The 690-nt window shown below is 48.0% G+C and overlaps 1 protein-coding gene across 1 annotated transcript in view; it reads right to left on the bottom strand.

Annotated features, from left to right (window-relative positions):
• Positions 1–356: 356 nt before the first annotated feature.
• Positions 357–690, bottom strand: part of LOC308102480 (alcohol dehydrogenase class-3-like) — a gene marked incomplete at its 3' end in the record, with an annotated part of 1,158 nt that continues 824 nt past the window's right edge. The window contains 1 exon segment of the mRNA XM_080452223.1: positions 357–690. This exon segment is cut by the window's right edge and continues 176 nt beyond it. Coding sequence (XP_080308349.1) covers positions 357–690 — 334 coding nt within the window.

Genomic DNA, 690 nt, shown 5'->3' with positions numbered 1-690 from the left:
ACCCTCAGTGTTAATGTATCCATTTGTAACCCAGAGAGTGTATGTAACCAACAGGTGCATTTGGTTACATTTTTACATTTTAGTTGAGTTAAATGAACAGTGAGGATTTCACTGCGTAGCTAGATATAGAAGCAATTCATTTTCTTACCTTTTCAAGTGGTCACAGAATATTTATCTGCAGTATGATCAATCCCCTGATGGTTGCTAATCACGGAGGGTTTCAAATGTGCTTCCGCGAAAAGAGAAAAAAATGTCACCACGACCCCTCATTCACTTGCCGCTATGGGCCGTTGAAAATAGCATGCAAGAAGATTGCTTGAAGGCCGGATGTGATAGATGGCAGGGAATCAAGAACTTCAGAACTTCAGCACCGCACGGATACTCTTCCCGGCATGCATAAGGTCAAAGGCTTCATTGATCTGGTCGAAGGGCAAGGTGTGGGTCACGAACTCATCCACTTTCAGCTTTTTGTTCATGTAATCGTCCACCAGTTTGGGGACGCTCTCCACACTCTTCCAGCCTCCAAACGCTGTGCCCTTCCACACTCTGCCTGTGACCAGCTGGAAAGGTCTTGTGGAGATCTCCTGCCCTGCTCCCGCCACCCCGATGATCACGCTCTCGCCCCAGCCTTTGTGGCATGCCTCCAGAGCAGCTCTCATGGCTCCCACATTCCCGATGCATTCAAAGGAG

The sequence above is a fragment of the Gymnoscopelus braueri genome, assembly GCF_963280865.1.
Source record: "Gymnoscopelus braueri genome assembly, chromosome: 2".
Lineage (NCBI taxonomy): Eukaryota > Metazoa > Chordata > Actinopteri > Myctophiformes > Myctophidae > Gymnoscopelus > Gymnoscopelus braueri.
The sequence above is the reverse complement of the archived record's forward strand: the minus strand, read 5'-3'. Positions and strand labels throughout refer to the sequence as shown.